At 38.2% G+C, this 17,362-nt stretch overlaps 1 protein-coding gene across 1 annotated transcript in view; it reads left to right on the top strand.

Moving 5' to 3' along the window:
- The window catches only part of TMEFF2 (transmembrane protein with EGF like and two follistatin like domains 2), a 225,559-nt gene that overhangs the window by 125,897 nt on the left and 82,300 nt on the right, over positions 1 to 17,362 (top strand). Inside the window, exon 5 of the mRNA XM_078071130.1 lies at positions 729 to 825. Within this exon, the coding sequence (XP_077927256.1) occupies positions 729 to 825 (97 nt within the window). The remainder of the gene's footprint in view (positions 1 to 728; positions 826 to 17,362) is intronic.

Here is a 17,362-nt window from a genome sequence, read left to right as displayed (position 1 = left end):
GCTCGATCCCAGGACCCTGGGATCATGACCTGAGCCAAAGGCAGATGCTTAACGACTGAGCCACCCAGGCGCCCCGAGAATATATATTTTTAAAATGAAATATATGTTCATAATCCTCCTAGAGGAAATCACTATGACGGGCTCTGTGCAATATTTATATAAAATACAAAAGTTACTGTATAAACCAACTGAAAGCAGTTTTCTAAAAACTTATAATCAATATATTTTCCATCTAAGTATGAAACATCTTGAGAAAAAAAATAAAACCTATCTAATGTCAAGACTGCCCATCCAAATATTTTTAATTATGTATAAAAGCCTTTAAATGAAAAAAAAATCTGTAATTTGGGAAAGTGAAAATGCTAAGTATTCTTCATAAAATAAACACTAGATATTTTCTCTAGGCAAGTAACAGTCTAAATCCCTTTTAATTAATAACCCTTTCATATGGTCTACTTATTAGCCAAGTTTTTTGATAAATCCAGTAAACCCTCTTGTTTGTTGTTTCTTTTTGCTTGTAAAAAGTGAAGTGTTTACTACATATCAATTATTGCTAGTGTTTTCCTTAAATTTAGGGAAGAAAGGAAGTGAGTAAGACATTCTTTGAAGCCCCAAAAAGCAAACAGGTCTATTGGAAAAGTAACAGCTTTGATACAGAATAGTCTTAGAGTGTTGGTATTAAGCATATTTATCTGAATTATTTTTGTTTACTTTCTTCTGTTCTCTAGTTCATGAAGGCTCAGGAGAAACCAGTCAAAAGGAGACTTCAACCTGTGATATTTGCCAGTTCGGTGCAGAATGTGATGAAGATGCTGAGGATGTCTGGTAACGTGTTCTTTTTACTCTTTAAACAAATTATAACAATAATTAATTTCTTTTTACTCCATCAACCATATCCTAAAAGACATTTTCGGCACTTTTTCTTATCCAGTTCTGAAGGGGGGAAAATGAGGGCTATAATAACAGCAAGGAATTTCTGAAGCTGAATTAAGAGCTGAACTAGCCAGGCAGCTGTTAAGAGCATTACTTGATAAGATATATTTAAAATACCACTTAGACCCCCAAATACTGTCAATGTTAAGAGATGGAAAGAAAATCATATTTATCAGAACATCCCTCAAGAACCATGGTCAATCAACAATGGAGAGTTGCTACTCTGCTTTCTAGGATGGTGGATCTGGGTAACTGCAGAGAATTAATATTTAAGGTATATGCATATGCACACCCATAGCTGAACTGGGAAGGCAGTAAAGCAAAGAATGACTTCTGGGCTACTCTCTAGGATCAACTTCTCCCTTCATCTGAGTAATACTCAGCTTCTTCTGAAAAGATATGTTAAACAAATAATGAAGAACATTCATTATTTTGCATGAGTCCCAAAATGTTAGTCTTCTAGGGCCTCCACATGTATTGGTCCTGCCCTAATCATACCCAAAGGGAGCAACCCAAAATTTGCCAGAGTGAGGTCTTTGTGGCATGACAGTGGAAAGAGGCAGAGTTCTCCCTGGTTTACACACCTCAATTTTACACAGATATCTTTCAGAAAATTAGCCAAGTGCCCTTTGTTTTCTACATTATGCAGACTATGTTTGTCTAGAGGAGTTTATGATCGTTTTGATCAAGTTGGCTAAGAGATTAAATCTTCTCACCACAAAAAAAGAAATAGTAATTATGTGACATGATGGAGGTGTTAGTTAACACTATGGTGGTAATCATATTGCGATATATAAGCATATCAAATCAACACTATGTACACCTCAAATTTATACAATGTTATATGTCAATTATATCTCAATAGAGTTGGAGGAAAAAAACAATAATTTTGATCAAACTTTTGTGGGTGGAGGGAGCAATTCATCTAAGGGACAAAAAGAAAAAACAAAAGGCAAGATAATTTTGGCAAGAGTTAAACAGTCTGCACTTAAAATATTTTAAGGATTTTTAGGATTCCAAGGGAGCAACTGGAGTTCTTAGGGTAAATTTATCAGGTACTTGTAGGTAAACACTATACCCCAGTGAAATAGCCACCCATTAATAAAAGCAAACATCAGTAGAGTTTTCGTACCTGTCAAACATTTCTCACCAATGAGTAGCTAGCAGCCAGTGGTAATTTATGTACTGATTTGACTGTCCTGAGGTCAATAAATGTATATTTTCTTTAGTTCCACCCCAAAATTAATGAATCAGAATTTCAGAGAAGTAGGACTTAAAATTTTACTTATCTAAAACTTCCCAAATGACTATGAAACACCTCTGTAAAATAAATGACTGACTCAGAGAATCTTTGCTCCCTAAATGCTTTAGGGCTCTATATACTCATAGTCATTATATATTAAGACACACAGATAGGAAATGTACCCTTTAAATATCCCATTTTTAATGTTTGCTGGTGACCACATCTGTAGTTCAACATCATTTTTAAAGCTGTTAATTATCTTGCTGTCAGTTATTTTACTTTTAAAAAAATTCACATGGGTTCCTAATTTTTTCTTAAGAATTTCTATTCCCCTAACTTCTCATCTCTTCAGTGATCATCTTTAGGTAACAAAGTGCATTTTGCAAATGCAAAGATTTAAGAAATGAGATAAATAACAGCTAAAAACTACTAGTTGCTTACTATGGGTTTTGGTCCATCTGTTTAGTTTTTCAATTCTCAGTTACCTTCAAAATAACCCTACGGGTAGATTCCACCATTATTTCCCTTTGCAAAGAGGAAACTGAGTTTTGAGGTGTTTAAGTGGTAGGGCCACAGTGAAGATATGAGGTGAAAGTAACTAGAAGATGTTAGCATTAACAATTCAACCAAAGATGCAATTAAAATCGTATTTGTTTCCTGCCATGTCTGGAATAATAAGATAGCCAGATTGCGGGCAGCTTAGATGTAGTGACTCAAGACCTGCAGGGTTAGAGCTGGTGACAAGGGAGGTGCCTGCAGCAGGCAATGGGAAAATGTCCAGGCAGGCAGTGTCACTCCTGGTATTCTAGCAAAAGTTCAGATCTATGGTCTGAGGGCAGGTAGAATGAGGAGATATGGACAAGGCTGGTGGCATCAGAAAGATTCAACGGTAGGTCATAGGTCCCAGTCTTCAGAAAAAGAAACTCAATTACAAAGGGAACAAGGAGAAGGGCAAAGCAGAACTTCAATTATCAAGGAACTGGTTATCAATCAGGAAAACAGAGACAGATACGGGCAAGACTGGATAGATACCCACTTGCCGGAACTGGTGTAGAAAGCCAAGCCTTGGTTACAAGGGGCTGAGACAAGCATTTAGATCTCAGAAATAAATTACAAGGTCAGAATGAAACCAGCAGCAAGGCTGACTGGATGCTGAATCAGTTAGCTTTTGGCTAGGACATCTTGTACGCCCCCAGCCTAGAGACAAGATTAGTTCCAAAATGCGGAATAAAGCTGAACCTCCAGATGGGGCTAAGTGGCTATAGCTGTGAAGATTAGAGGGATTCAGGGGGCAGGGAGCCAAGAAGATCATTATACTTCCCAGGCAAGAATGAAAAGTTGTTAGCATTTAAATAAAATGTACTTAAAATGTCCAATGTAAGCAAGAAGGAATGGTGCTGAAAATGGTAAAAGTATTGATTTTCATTTACATAAATACCTTTGTATGTTAACATATTGTATTTAGTTATGACCATGAAGGGCAGATTGGAACAGCTGAAGGACACAAGAATAAAGCAGTAAATGAAATTAAATAGGCGTGGAATGAAAGAGGCTATAAAGTATGATAGGAAGCAGTTGGGGAGTGATCTGACTCTAGTACTAGTCAACTGAAGCAGAGGAGAGTTGATGTGCTGTTGATTTTGGATGAAACCATGACCAGGTCCTCTCCCAAACATAAAACACTGCATATGCTGTGTGGCAACAAAGAGTACAACTCAGTCTTCAATTTTATTTTTTCCTTTGATACTAACTAAACTATAATTTTATGCACACAAATATCCTCAATCCTGCATTATGAAGCAACAAGATATGAAATACTACTATTATGTTATTATTGTATCTGCAATACTGAAACAAAGATGAAAAATTAATTCCTGGTCTTTCTTTAACCCTGGCCAAAGAAATTAATATTATACATTTCACCACAAAAAAATAAGTCTAGTTATTCAAAAAATGCTTAGCTACTTTCTGGATGAAGTTAAATCTTTGTTAGAATTAAAAAGCCAGTTGATCAATTACAATCAATCGTAATCAATTGATCTTCTTTTCATAGATGAGTTTTTGAGTTACACAAGTCACACTGGACATGAAGAAAGATAGATGATAGATAGGTAGATAGATAGATAGATAGATAGATAGATAGATAGATAATAGCTAGATAGATGGTAGGGGGTAAGGAAAATGGAGGAAAGGAGGAAAAAATAACAATTAGAGGACAGCATTGATAAACCATGATCCTAAACACATTACATTTTAATACCTTTGAGAGAATAGATGGTTTATAAGCTCATACAAGCCCCTCACTTATATTCTCTGATTTCATTTCAAGGTTTTTCTCTTCCCTTTTTCTTCTTATGGAGAACATCAAGGCTGTAGAAATCAGAAGATGGTCAGGTTTACTCAATAGCAAAAAAACACCATTGCTTCAGAAGATTCTTCAGTTATATTTATTGACCTAGGTGTAGGAAAGAATTAAGCTTCCAAAAGAGAGAATTAAAAGTCCACATGGGAAGTGGCTCACAACACAGATATATCCACTCTCATATGGAGGCATCCCTTTATTTAGGATGGGCTTCAAACAAATGGAACACCTGTGCAAAGAGATGTGAAAGCTTATTTATAGGGAAGGGGTTAAGAGGGGAAGGAAAGAAGGGCTTAAAAGATTGTGTCTCTTGATATCTAGACTGAAAAAATTCAAAACTAATATGTTTATACATCAAAGAGACTCTCAAATATATCCTGCCAAATATAATTTATAAAGAAAAAGAATGGTTTATAAATAAGTCAAACATAATAAAATTGACTCATTGCAAAGTAATAAAGCCCCATCTGATAGCACTGGGAATACCAACTTATGATTTCAACAAATACTTCTGATACTTGGTTAGTTTTAGAAACAGCTTTTTATTCCCTTAATTATCGTACCTGATAAATTATTTCAGTAAGTCCAAAGTAGGTCAATGGTAACTCTCTTTGCACTGGGAGCTACTCCTAAGAAGTAATTAGCCTAGAACTTTCTGTTGGTCCTGTCAGTCAGAAATAGTTCAGAGCCCCGGGGTTGATACTTGATTTAATGTAAGGAAAAAGCAAGCTGATAGCTAGGTCTGATCATAGGAATGACTGGGTAAGAAATTGGCTGCATGCTTAACATTTCCAGGGTGTCAGGATAGATCAAGGAAGGAGCACAGGTGTAAAAGCAGATGTGGCTCATGACAAATGATATAAAGGGACAATTTAAATTATGTGTATTTGCTTCATATGTATGCTTGATAGCTCCTATTCCCATTTTAACTTTGCTTTTGTATCATTCTCTACATGCTACTCAGGCTCCATTAGCAAAATCATATTGGCTAAAATGCTATTAATTCCTCAGTAGTCATTCATTTTATCTTTGAAAGCATTAATCATGTTTTCCAGTTTCACTGCGTCACATCCTTGAGTTTGACTGCAATGGGAAGAAAGGAGAAAAGCAAAGTAGTTGCAGTAAAATGAGTTAGAAAAACTGAATGAGCATCCATGTTTTTCTTTATTTCACTGACGTTCCATAACTGAGACAGGGTGTGGGCTTTGGCATTCCTTTTGTGAGTGTCTCTTACAAAGACAGTTTAGTTTGAAGTCTTTAACATCTTGCTTCTTTGATCTGAGAAGGCTCCTTGTCACTAGGAAGACTGTTCCTGGCACCATTCCCACTCTTAATGCATTTTGGACTGTGGAGAATCATGAATATTTGAAGCAGGGCAATGGCCGTGGATGATCGCCGGCACTAGATTTCACCGTACATATAAGCAAATTAGGCATCAGGTCCTGCTGACTTTAGTGCTTTTGGATTATGAGCTTGATAGGGAAAATTAAGACACCTCTGAGGAGAATACAGAAAATGATTTCTTTTAAAACTACTACCAGTCAACAATTGAACAAAAGGATTGTGTTGCATTTGGAAAGTTTCCAGTTGTTTTCTACTAAGTAAAAAGAAGATTGGTTAGGATCATATATGGGATATCTAAAGAAGAGGATGCTGATTAGTCACAAAATCTTAGTGATCCAAGAGTCCATTCAGTCTCCCCTCAGGGTGTTTGCCTTTTATGGATTTCCTTTGCTCTCTTGCCCCAGAACTATAAATGTGCTTACCATAATTAGGACTGACTTCTAACAGGAGTTTACTCATGGAGAGACTAAAAACACTCACACAACAAGAAAAACAGGTCTGTTCTTGAAAATCCAAGGTTTTTGTTGTATGTAAATATGGCTTCATGAGAAAATCTTTTTGATTTCAAGATTCCTAGGGAATCTTGTTCTCCCTCAAACTGCCTCTTCTCCTCCACCATGAAGACAATGCAGTCACCTCTGAAAACTGCCATGGCATTTTCTGTTTCTACAGGTGGGTGAGGAACTGAAGAATAAAGACAAATCTCTTTCTTTTTTTTTTAATTTCAATTTTTATAATTTTTTTTAAGATTTTATTTATTTCTTTGCCAGAGAGAGAGCACAAGCTGGGGGGGGGGGGCAGGCAGAGGGAGAGGGAGAGAAGCAGGGAGCCTGATGCGGGGCTCAATCCCAGGACCCTGGGATCATGACCTGAGCCGAAGGTAGACGTTTAACTGACTGAGACACCCAGGCACCCCTTTTATTTTTCTTTAAGATGTTATTTATTTATAAGACAAATCTCTTCTCTCTTCCATGCCTCCATTTGCCCAGAAAATTTTTTCAGAGACTGAAATATGCAGCTCTTGATTTGGGGTAACACATATTTCCATTCCTACAATTTCAAGAGAAAATGCTGATATTTTTAGCTAATCCATAACCAAATGTAAAAGTTTGATTTTATTTCCTTCTTTTATGTATTCCTCTACTTATCTGAATCAAGGGGAAAAAATCTTATATTCTTTTTTAATTCCGCACAATGAAATAAGATTTAGAATGCAATTAGAGTTAAAGAAGACTAGTATTTGTTACATGGTCTGTACAAAGATCTGTGACAACAAATACCTTATCTGTGACCCAGACTTCTTTCTAGAGTGGCTGCCAGTAAGTAGACAAACCCGCAAATGGAATCTGAACACTTTAAAAGATAAATGAATAACAGTACCCTTCAAATGCACAACAGGCAATCTGAAAAAACAAGCAACAAATAGACAACTAACCCACCTTCCAGAAATGGACCTTTATTTATACTTTGTGAAAAGTAAACCTTAAAAAATAAAATTGAAATTTGAAAACAAACCATGGTCTTTAAAACAAAGGCTTACCTCAGGTCTTCTGTGTTGCTTGGCTCCTTGGAAAGGGCTTGGATTTTCACCTAAGTTCTGAAACCTTCTGATTCTTTCTCAGTAGCGTTGCCACCACTGTGCCATCACACAGGGATTAATGAAACTTAATCAGGGTATGACAGATAACGAACATAATCTGGGGTGAACTGCCCAGAAACACAGAATAAACTATTCTCAACTTTCACATATGTTGTATATGTTTTTATACTTTATTTAACTCATGCAGTATAAATCATGTAAACTTCCATTTTACATAAAAATAATGAAATACTGCATGAGGGCAGAACAAAGGAAACAAAATTCCTAAATACATATTGTGTTTCTACCACTAACTTAACTGTTTTTGTTACCGGTTTCTCTTTTTACTTGCTGTTTGAATCTTGTTTTGCACTGTCCCCTGCTAATGGCGTGTTGCCTTACTTCTGGTGCTCACTCAACAAACGCTCACGCTCAGTTCCCTCTTGACTTTTCTGAGTCTCAGTTTCTTTCTTTTTTTTTTTTAAGATTTTATTTATTTATTTGAGAGAGAGAGAGAACAAGCGGGGAGGAGGGGCAGAGGGGGATAGAGAGAGAGAGAGAGAGAAGCAGACTCCCCACTGAGCAGGAAACCCGATGCGGGACTCGATCCCAGGACCCGGAGATCATACCTTGAGCCAAAGGCAGACACAACCAACTGAGCCACCCAGGTGCCCCTGAGTCTCAGTTTCTAGTATACTCCGAGTCAAAGATTCCTGTCCCTCAGAATCAGAGAATACCTGTTCCACGTTCCAGCATCCCAGTGTAACACCACAGTCTCAGAAATAAAAATATGAATCTCATAGTTACCAAAATATCAGAACTTTCAAAAGCTTGTTTCTCATGTTGCAGGCACCATTGTAATGTTTACATTCATGGAGCTATTTAATCCTTTTCATAATCTCGTGAAGTTAGATACACTAATAATTCCCATTTTATAAGAAAGGAAACTGAGGCACAGAGTAGTTAAAGTGGTTTGCCCAAAGCCCAATAGGAAGTGGCAGTGCTAGGATTTGAACCCCATCAGACTGACTCCAGAGACCACCACTCACTGTCTTCTCAGATATTTAGTGACATAGTGTGTGTGTGTGTGTGTGTGTGTGTGTGTAGCATACATTATGTGTACACACACACACATATACTGAATTTCACTTTTTTTTTTCTTGAAATAGAACATGAAAACCAAGACTTAAGTGATGAAATCCACCCACTAAAGGTCCACATTGTCTATGATGGCCTCAATGTATTTTCTTTCTCACTAGGTATATATACTTTACTTCCTTAGAAACTGTGTGGTTTTCCTTTTTTGTTGTTTTGTTTTTCGCGGAAGCATTGAATTATCTGTGGAGAATATCCTTAGGACAATATGCGTGCCCAATTAGGTGAGGTTATTAGGCATAGGGTGGCTAAGAACAGACATATCTTCACCAAAACCTGGTTATTTTGAGCTGCTTCAGCTTCGGGTAGCTGGTGTTGAAATGACAGCGGCAACCCTGATTATGGACCAGGGTAAACATTATTTATACAGTAACCACTGATAGGTTTCAGATCTTTTCTTTTCCAGGCAGGAGGCACGTAACACAGCTGTTAGAGACGAGCCATTTAACACTCCTCCTTGCTTGAGTGCTGGTGGGCCGTTCTCAGCATCATTGCAAAGGGCAGAGAGCACTGAGGAGCCTCGAGGAGCAAGGGCCCTCCCTGTCCAGTAAGCCATCCGCCAAGTAAAGTTGTCCTTACTATCTCTGGGAATAGCTGATGGACTACATGCCCCTTTCCAAATAGCAAGAGAGTTTGTCACAAATGCATATTCTTACTGTAACAACAGAAACTGTGATATGTGGAGAAAGAGGGAAAAATCACTGAATTAAAGGGCAACTAAAATGGCCCACATGCCAGTGGGTTTTAATCCCTGTCCTAGGAGCACTGCCCTGCTCTATCTTTCTATTTGGCACTTAAACATATCATGTCAAGCCTCTTATTTCTCAATCTAATGTATCTTCTTGAAGTTTACATTAAGATGGATTTTTTTTCTAATTATAAAAGTGGTACATGTTTATCACAGAGAATTTGAAAAAAAAACTAGAAATATAAAAACTCCATTAAGATGTCATCCCATCATCCCACCATTCCAAGATAACCACTGTAAAAGGTATATTCCCCGCCCCACGTCTGTGTTTATGTACGTGTGCATACATGTGTCTGTGTACATTTCTAATGATAATCGAATCATATTTTACACATCAACAGAGCCTCTCTCTTAAAAATTTCACTTAACGTTAAGGCTGAGTTTGGAGATTGTTGGGAATGCTAATCAAATTGATGGAGAATATACTTAGATTTGAACATGATTTCTGTGGCCCATATTCTAATTATCCTTTTAAAATTTATGCACTTCTCAAAACAAATGGATTTGAGAGTACTGGCCTAACATTTTTGATCTAAAAAATTTACCAAAGCGTCAATCCCTTCTAAGTCTACATTAGACATTTTTCTTGGTTAATGCCAAGAGACTGGATAGTATGTGTACTGAAAACATTTCATTGTCTGTATCCAGAGCATTCATAATAAATAGCTTTCTGAGGTATAAGCATTATTTACAGAGAAACTGTCCTCCCAAAGGTGTTTTAAATTGGGTAGAAACCATTGCTAGTCTTCAGTGGTTTACTTCCAAATAGTAATATATTGTATGTGTTGGTTCATCTAAACAACAAATCAGCAAGCCATCCTCGGTAACCAACATCAGTCTGTTCCAAACACATTCCCCTACAAACAGGGTGTGTACTATCTAATAGTGATGGAACAAACTGCAAAATTACATGCAACACCCAATCGAACAATCAGTATTACTGGAGATCTAAATGCTTATTATAGTAAAAAAAAAAAAAAAAGAAGAAGGAAGAAAAGAAAAAAAATGAAGGAAAGGGATATCTGATTTTTCTAGGCCCCCAGCCGATGCCTAGTAAAATTAATCAGGAGTGGATCCATTCATACCTTCATCACTAAGCTATGAATGAAACATAAGAAATCAGGATGATGCACTTCGGACGGATGATCTTCTAAAGATTGTTTACCACAGCTCTTTTTTTATTCATTGCAGTTTTTTCAAAGTCTGACATAGTAGTTTACTCTGTTCTCTGAGCTCATTCTAAAATGAGCTTTCTATTGGGGCGCCTGGGTGGCTCAGATGGTTAAGCATCTGCCTTCGGCTCAGGTCATGATCCCAGGGTCCTGGGATCGAGTCCGGCATTGGGGTCCCTGCTCAGCGGGGAGCCTGCTTCTCCCTCTCCTTCTCCTGCTCCCCCTGCTTGTACTCTCTCGCTCTCTTTGTCAAATAAATAAATAAAATCTTAAAAAAAATAAATTAAATAAAATGAGTTTTCTACTATCAAAATTGTACTATCCAGGATAATAAAAATAATGTTAGCCCACAACTAGCTATAGTGTCTATAATCAGCAGCTATTAAAAGATACACAAAAATTGGGGGAAATGCAAAAATAATAAATAAAGTAAAATGCTAGCTTCACATTAGCAAAAATTAGTGATATATTTCTGTAATAAGCATAGATATCTACATAAACATAGTACTTTATTTATTTTTAAGATTAATTTATTTATGAGAGAGAGACAGTGGGGGGAGGGGCAGAGGAAGAGAATTCTCAAGCAGACTACCCACTGAGTGCAGAGCCCAATGTGGGGCTTGATCCCCCGATCCTGAGATCATGACCTGAGCTGAAACCAAGAATCAAACACTCAACTGACTGAGCCACCCAAGTGCCCCATAAATGTAGTACTGTAAAACATTCAAATATAACATTGAATTGTCAATTATGACAAAGAAATAAAATAATACATTTGCTTGAAATATGCAGTTTAATTTTAATTGATTATACTTTTCTTGAAAATAATAATTAAGCATTAGTGAGCACTTACTTTGTTCCCTGCGCTCCTCTAAGGGCTATGTGTTTATTAACTGATGTAATCTTCATAAAACTAAAATTTAGGTATTATTAGCATTCCAGTTTTAAATATGATGAAATTGAAGCACAAAGGTGTTAAGTAACTCATCTAAATTTACTTAGCTATTAAGGTTCAAAGTCAAGATTTGAACCCAGAGGACATACTCTGATCTATTTTGTAAACATTGTGCCCCAGAAACCTGGGGGCATAGCGGAGAACTTGCAAGACTCAGAAGAGTTTTACATTTTCTTGGGGAAACAGAGAAAGAAACATATGTTTAATTAGGCTGGAAGTCAAGTGCACCCTCTATAGAAGCCAAGTGGGTCATCTCATTTAATCCTTCACAAAGGTATGGTAAGTTAGGTCTTAATTTTCCTCCACTTATAGAAAGGAGGAAACCAAGTTTTGGGGAGATCAGTAACATTCCAAATATATGTTGCTAGGTAGGGGCAGTTCTTGAGTTCAACCTCAGATTTTTTTTTAACATAATTCCAAGCTGCATGCCCTTTTTCTTGCATAATGCTAGAGGGTAGATGTCAAGGTAGAATTAAGTTAGTTAAGAAAACTGTTCTTTCAGAGGGAAGAATAGCTTATGACTGAGATTGTGTATAGTAAATGAAAGGTTGGAAAAGTATTCATAGCCAAATGATGGAAGACTTAGTTGTCAAATATATTAGGGTATATTATAGTTAGGGTAACACTGTTACTGGTCGGAGAGTCTGCATTGTATGAATGGAGGTCTCAGTCCTTGGATTCCCCACAAGATTTACATGGAGATCCACGCTGAAATAAAGACAGCCAGAAGGAAAATAGCAAGGACAAAGCAATTTACTAAAGCAAAAAGTACACTCTCAAGGTCGGGGAGTGGTCAGGTTCCACAAAGTGGAACCGACCCTAAGTAGTTTTGGTATTGGATATTATTGGGTCTGTCTGGGCTGAGAGGAGCAGTGATGTACAGTGAGGAGGTCTCCAATGAGGGCTGCTTTCAATCATCTGGAAACTCCTCCCACAGGTTGGGAGGGGAGTTTTTGACCCTACAAGGTTTGTACCAGAATGCTCATGGCAACCTTTCTTCATCCGGTAGGGTTGTTCCTGCAGTGCAAGTGCATTATAATGAATCTAGGGGTTACCCTGGGGCAGAGGTGGAAGAGGAGAACCCATGCTCTGCACCTGTGGCTCTTGATTTGTCAGACCCAAGGTCTTGGAAGACACAAAGTCAGGATGTTTTGCCCCTGGGCTTTTAATGTGTAGCTTATTTATCACCGGCCCTGCCTCCAGCTCCTATCTCTATCATTCCCCTTCAAGGAGCTTGGGGCTCTGCCTTGGGGTGTTCCTTCCACTGCTCAAGTCTAGCTTCTACCTAACAACACTAAATGTTATAACAGATAAGTGTCAAATTCTTAGAGATATAACACACACACACATACACACACACACTTACTTCTTCCTCTTATCACAGTTTAAGCAAGTGTTTTTAATCAGAGTCTTCACATGGTCTTTTAAGAACTGTGTCTCTTTCCATATCATGGGCCTGCCCTTCCCTAAATCACTGAGGTTCTATTCACTCATTTAATAGGAAGCAAAAGAGAAGAAAAGATCATACATGGGAATTTTTATCAGCCAGTCTTGGAAACGGCATTTCTCGATTCCACATATATCCCTCTGGCCAGAACATTTGCTATATTGTAAAAGTAGCATTAAGGAGAAAGAAACCAGTAATAAAGTTCAGTAATGGCCCTAAAAGAGAGAGATTGGAATCAAGAAAGCTGTACAGTAGCAGTAGATATTTATTTAGCATGTATAATGGGTCATCCTCTGTCTGAGTCCTGATAATAACATGTATGACACAAAGTTCCAGCCCATAGAGAGCTTATGTTTTGGGGAGGTTCTCATCCAAGAGGGTGACATAGACATGCTAAGAAGAGGAGATATGGGGGGGGATAAGTGATAAAGAAATAAAATAGTAAGCAAGCAAGATACTTTCAGGTAATAAATGTTCTGAAAATCGGGGTCCTGGGAGAAGGAGCTCCTACTTAAGATTGGGTATGCCTCTCTGAGATTGTCATTGGAGTCAAATAGGGGGCAAGATCCAGCCTCACTAAAATCTGTAGAAGCAGAATTCTGAGCAAAGAGAACATCTGGTCCAAAGGCACAAAAGCGCAGGTGAGCTTGGTGTGCTGAAGGAACTGATTGAAGCTTAGTGCAGCTAGAGCCAGAAAATTAAAAAGAAGGTCGTAGATGAAGTTAAAAAGGGGGCCTGATCATGAAGCTTCTAGCAGGCCTTAGTGACAAGTGTTGATTTTATTCTAAGTATAGTGAGAAGCCTTCCGATGTGTTAATCTGGAAGTGATATGATTTAGTCATCTGCACTGCCCCTCCCTCCTGAACTGTACTAGACCACTCCAGAACAGGGTCATTGCCCCCTTCTCCCGTATCCCACAGCACTTTCCCTCGTTTCAATCTTCTCTACCTGGAAGTGTAGATATGTGATTTCCTCAACTGAAACATAACCTCCCGGGGAGCAGAGACTTGGATATAATTTGTGGCTCCCTCAGTAACAAGCACAGTTCCAAGAAAGCACTTAGGGCCTGAGTAAGTACATGAATACATGAATGATGAATAAATAAATGAAGGAAAGAAAACCAGCGAAAGGGATAAAGAGCAATATCCCCTTGTATTTGGAGTCTACGATGTGCTTGTCACTTTCGCTATGTCATTTGATCCACATGAGCACAATGGGTACGTGCAGAAGAGTTTGGTAATGGCACAATTATGAGAAGCAAGAGATTAGAAAAAGAGTCAAAGAGAAATTAAGATTTTTGAGGCTGAGCACTGGGGAAGAATAATGGGAATTGGGATCAGGAGGTAGAGTTGATTTGGAGCATGAGAGGAAGGTGATGAGAAAAAGTTACATTCTGATTCAGCTGATAAAAGGCAGAAACCCATGGAATGCCCTGTAGGCAGATGATTAAAGGTTAAGTTGTGTGGTGCAGACAGAAAGAGCTGCAGGAGTTCAGAGACATCTAATAAAGTGAATTTGGGAACGAGCAATGAAAATAGACACTGGAATAGCAAAATGTTAGACTGCTAGGTAAAAGGACACAAAATATTTGTGAAAAATAATGTGATACTGGAAAGAAAGGACAAACTAAGTAAAAAAAAAAAAAACAGAAATATATCAGTATATGTTAATTAAGAGATAAGAAATTAAAAATAGACCAAAGAAGAAAAAAACTAAGGAGCCACTGTCCTCCATTTGTTTAATTAAAAGATAAAATTACCACCCTGTTCCTCACTAAATATTTCTGATTTCCCAGATCCAGAGTAGGGAAAATAGGACTGTGTTACAGGGTTGTACTTTCTGGCTCCCTTGAGGTTGGGATAACTCATGTGTCTAGTCCAATACCTTGACCAGGGACTGAGTATTTGATTACCAACACACAACTCTGCCAAATTCCTTTGTTTTTCTGGCATAGTAACTCTCAGTGTTCAAGTAGGTGACCGCTTCATCATCCTGGGCCCTTGGGTGAAACATAACATGGACAAGAAATAGATCTTTGCTACATTAAGCCACTGAGATATTGAGGTAGGATGTTTATTACTACAACATAACATCTTATCCTAACTGATAAACATGATATCAGTGAGAAAACATAGATGTGGAGTGAGATTGACTCTTGAGATAGGAAATAATGGAGAAATTAAGGGTCATTAAAGAAGACAGAGACTCAAAGTTGGCAAATGATCCATACTGCTATGGTCTGAACATTTGTTTCCCTCCAAAATCATATGTTGAAACCTAACCTCCAAAGTGATGGTAGTAGGACGTGGGGCCTCTGGAAGGTGATTACGTCATGAGAATGGAGCCTTAATGAATGAGATTAGTGTCATTATAAAAAAGAACTCAGAATGCTAGCGCACCTCTTCTGCCTTGTGATGTTATAGCAAAAAGACAGCTATCTGTGAGGAAGTGGGCACCACTAGACACTGGTGCCGTGATCTCGGACTTCTCAAGAGCTGTGAGAAATTAATTCTGTTTGTATAAGCCACCCAGTTTATAGTATTTTTATTATAGCAGCCCAAATGGATCAAAACATTGGCCAAGCTTCCAACATGCTTATCCCCAAAGGCCTTTCAGTCGGGTGGCCCTGAAAACTTAACTGCAGATGTATCTACCTGCCCATCCATGCTCCACCCAGTGAGAAATAGGCTAGGCCATCTCCTTTAGGGAGACTGGTGAAGTCCTCCAGCTGGCCGGCTGTGTCACTCTCCCTGCCTTGTCTTCAGGCCTACATGAATTAGGTTGACTTGCTGAGGATCAGGAAGTTGAGAAGACAGTTAGTGGTACTTCCAGATCTCCAGCACCATAGTACTGTAAAAAAGAAGAAAAAGTACTGGAGATAATCAGAATCACAAGCATAAAATAGGGGCACCTGGGTGGCTCAGTCATTAAGAGTCTGCCTTCAGCTCAGGTCATGATCCCAGGGTCCTGGGATCGAGCCCCACATCGGGCTCCCTGCTCAGCGGGAAGCCTTCTTCTCCCTCTCCCACTCCCTCTGCTTGTGTACCCTCTCTCCCTGTCTCTCTCTCTGTCAAATAAATAAATAAAATCTTTAAAATAAAAAAAAAGAAGCATAAATAGGACGACAATTTATAAACAGGGGAGAGAAAAATGCTTGATTGGTTTCTGATAAGAAGGATATATTTAGAGAGATAAAACCAAGCTTACAAGAATAAAGCAGAAATTAATTTTCCATATGAGGCCTACAAATATAGAGACTAGTAAAAGGAAAAAAAAAGAATTTTTGCATCCATGTTCATCAGGGATATTGGTCTGTAATTCTCCTTTTTGATGGGGTCTTTGTCTGGTTTTGGGATCAAGGTAATGCTGGCCTCATAAAATGAGTTTGGAAGTTTTCCTTCCATTTCTATTTTTTGGAACAGTTTCAGAAGGATAGGTATTAATTCTTCTTGAAATGTTTGGTAGAATTCCCCTGGGAAGCCATCTGGCCCTGGGCTTTTGTGTTTTGGGAGATTTTTGATGACTGCTTCTATTTCCTTAGTGGTTATAGGTCTGTTCAGGTTTTCTATTTCTTCCTGGTTCAGTTTTGCAACGACGTGGATGGAACTGGAGGGTATTATGCTGAGCGAAATAAGTCAAACAGAAAGACATGTATCATATGACCTCACTGATATGAGGATTTCTTAATCTCAGGAAACAAACTGAGGGTTGCTGGAGTGGGGGGTGGGGTGGGAGGGATGGGGTGACTGGGTGATGGACACTGGGGAGGGTATGTGTTCTGGTAAGCACTGTGAATTGTGCAAGACTGTTGAATCTCAGATCTGTACCTCTGAAACAAATAATGCAATATATGTTAAGAAAGAAAAAAAGAAGAAGAAGAATGTAGCAGGAGGGGAAGAATGAAGGGGGGGAAATCGGAGGGGGAGAAGAACCATGAGAGACAATGGACTCTGAAAAACAAACTGAGGGTTCTAGAGGGGAGGGGGTGGGAGGATGGGTTAGCCTGGTGATGGGTATTGAGGAGGGCACGTTCTGCATGGAGCACTGGGTGTTATGCACAAACAATGAATCATGGAACACTATATCTAAAACTAATGATGTAATGTATGGGGATTAACATAACGATAAAAAAAATTGAAAAAAAAAGGAAAAAAAAAACAAAAAAGAGGTAAACTCATTTTTCTTCCTATAATGTGCAACATATCCATGATTTTTTTCCCATGGAGGGATGAGGAAGAGGGAGGAAGGGGGGGAGACGAATATCTTTTTTAGCTCAATCTTTGACTACTTGTAGTGACCTAATTTTAAGTCTGAGGAATTATACTTAAAATATATCTGAGAAAACTATATTCATTGGCCACGAGCCAAGAATTCAAATCTTGCTGGTCATATTTTAATAGACAAAAGCATGCTTTGATGGATGG

The sequence above is a fragment of the Halichoerus grypus genome, chromosome 4 (assembly GCF_964656455.1).
Source record: "Halichoerus grypus chromosome 4, mHalGry1.hap1.1, whole genome shotgun sequence".
Taxonomy (NCBI): Eukaryota; Metazoa; Chordata; class Mammalia; order Carnivora; family Phocidae; genus Halichoerus; species Halichoerus grypus.
The sequence above is the reverse complement of the archived record's forward strand: the minus strand, read 5'-3'. Positions and strand labels throughout refer to the sequence as shown.